This window comes from Emiliania huxleyi, assembly GCF_000372725.1.
Source record: "Emiliania huxleyi CCMP1516 unplaced genomic scaffold EMIHUscaffold_665, whole genome shotgun sequence".
Classification (NCBI taxonomy): domain Eukaryota; phylum Haptophyta; order Isochrysidales; family Noelaerhabdaceae; genus Emiliania; species Emiliania huxleyi.
Window position 1 is genome coordinate 6,325 of NW_005197017.1, and position 1,198 is coordinate 7,522.

Consider the following 1,198-nt stretch of genomic DNA (forward strand, 5'->3'; position numbering starts at 1 on the left):
CACCAGGGCCACGGCACGTACACACTTTTCTCGGCGACGTCGCGCGCGCCCTTTGCGGTGCAGACCTTCCAGTGCCCGCTTTCGCCCACCTCGGCCGTTGCGGGCAACATCGCGCTTGCGGCGCGCGTGGGCGAGCACGTGGTGAGCGTGCTGCTCTTTGGCGACGCGCCGGGGCTGCAGGTGGCGTCTCCCGACGGGCAGACGGTCGCATACGCGCTCGAGGGTGCGGGCAATGCGCCGGTGGAGGTCGGCGGCGCGGGGTCTCTGCGGCTGCTGCGCGTGGGTGCGGCCGGGCGCAGGCGGTGGCGCGTCGAGAGCGTGTGGGGCGGCTTTACGTACCGAGTGTGGGGCGGCTACCGGCTGAGCGCATACGTGCACGCGCCCGCTGTGCTGGCGAGCTGGGCCAACGCAACGGGTCAGTGCGTGACGCGCTGCGCGGGGGCCCCGAGCTGCGAGGAGGACGGGTGCGCGGCGGTGTCGAACGCGTCGTCGCTCTTCAGTGCTGAGCAGCGCAGTGCACTGGACGCCTTCTGCCCGGGGAGCGGCGCGGCGTCGCGCTCTCCGTGCGACCCGCCGACGATCGAGGAGACGTGCAACGCGACGGGCGTGCCGCTGGATGCGGCGGAGGGCGCGTGCGCGGGTCTCGGGTGCGAGGCGTACAGCGAGTGTGTGCTCGACTGCTGCGGTGGCGGAGAGAGCAATCTTGGCACGTGCCGTGAGGCAGCCGACTCGCATACGGAGGAGGCTGCGTCGCCCACGCCGCCGCCCTTCCCGCCGGGCAAGGCCCCGACCCCGCCGCCGTCGCCGCCACCCACCCCGCCCGGCAAGGCGCCCACGCCGCCGCCGTCGCCGCCCTTCCCGCCCGGCCTCGCCCCGACCCCGCCGCCCTTCCCGCCGGGCAAGGCCCCGACCCCGCCGCCCTTCCCGCCGGGCAAGGCCCCGACCCCGCCGCCGTCGCCGCCACCCACCCCGCCCGGCAAGGCGCCCACGCCGCCGCCGTCGCCGCCCTTCCCGCCCGGGCTCGCCCCGACCCCGCCGCCCTTCCCGCCGGGCAAGGCGCCCACGCCGCCGCCCTTCCCGCCGGGCAAGGCCCCGACCCCGCCGCCGTCGCCGCCACCCACCCCGCCCGGGAAGACGCCCACGACCGCCGTCGTCGTCGCCCTCCTCGTCGGGCCTCGCCCCGACCCCGCCGCCCTTC

General features: G+C 77.2%; 1 protein-coding gene across 1 annotated transcript in view; it reads right to left on the reverse strand.

Moving 5' to 3' along the window:
- Positions 1–416: 416 nt before the first annotated feature.
- The window catches only part of EMIHUDRAFT_248414 (hypothetical protein), a gene marked incomplete at both ends in the record, with an annotated part of 1,633 nt that continues 851 nt past the window's right edge, over positions 417–1,198 (reverse strand). The window contains one exon of the mRNA XM_005762722.1: positions 417–612. Coding sequence (XP_005762779.1) covers positions 417–612 — 196 coding nt within the window. The remainder of the gene's footprint in view (positions 613–1,198) is intronic.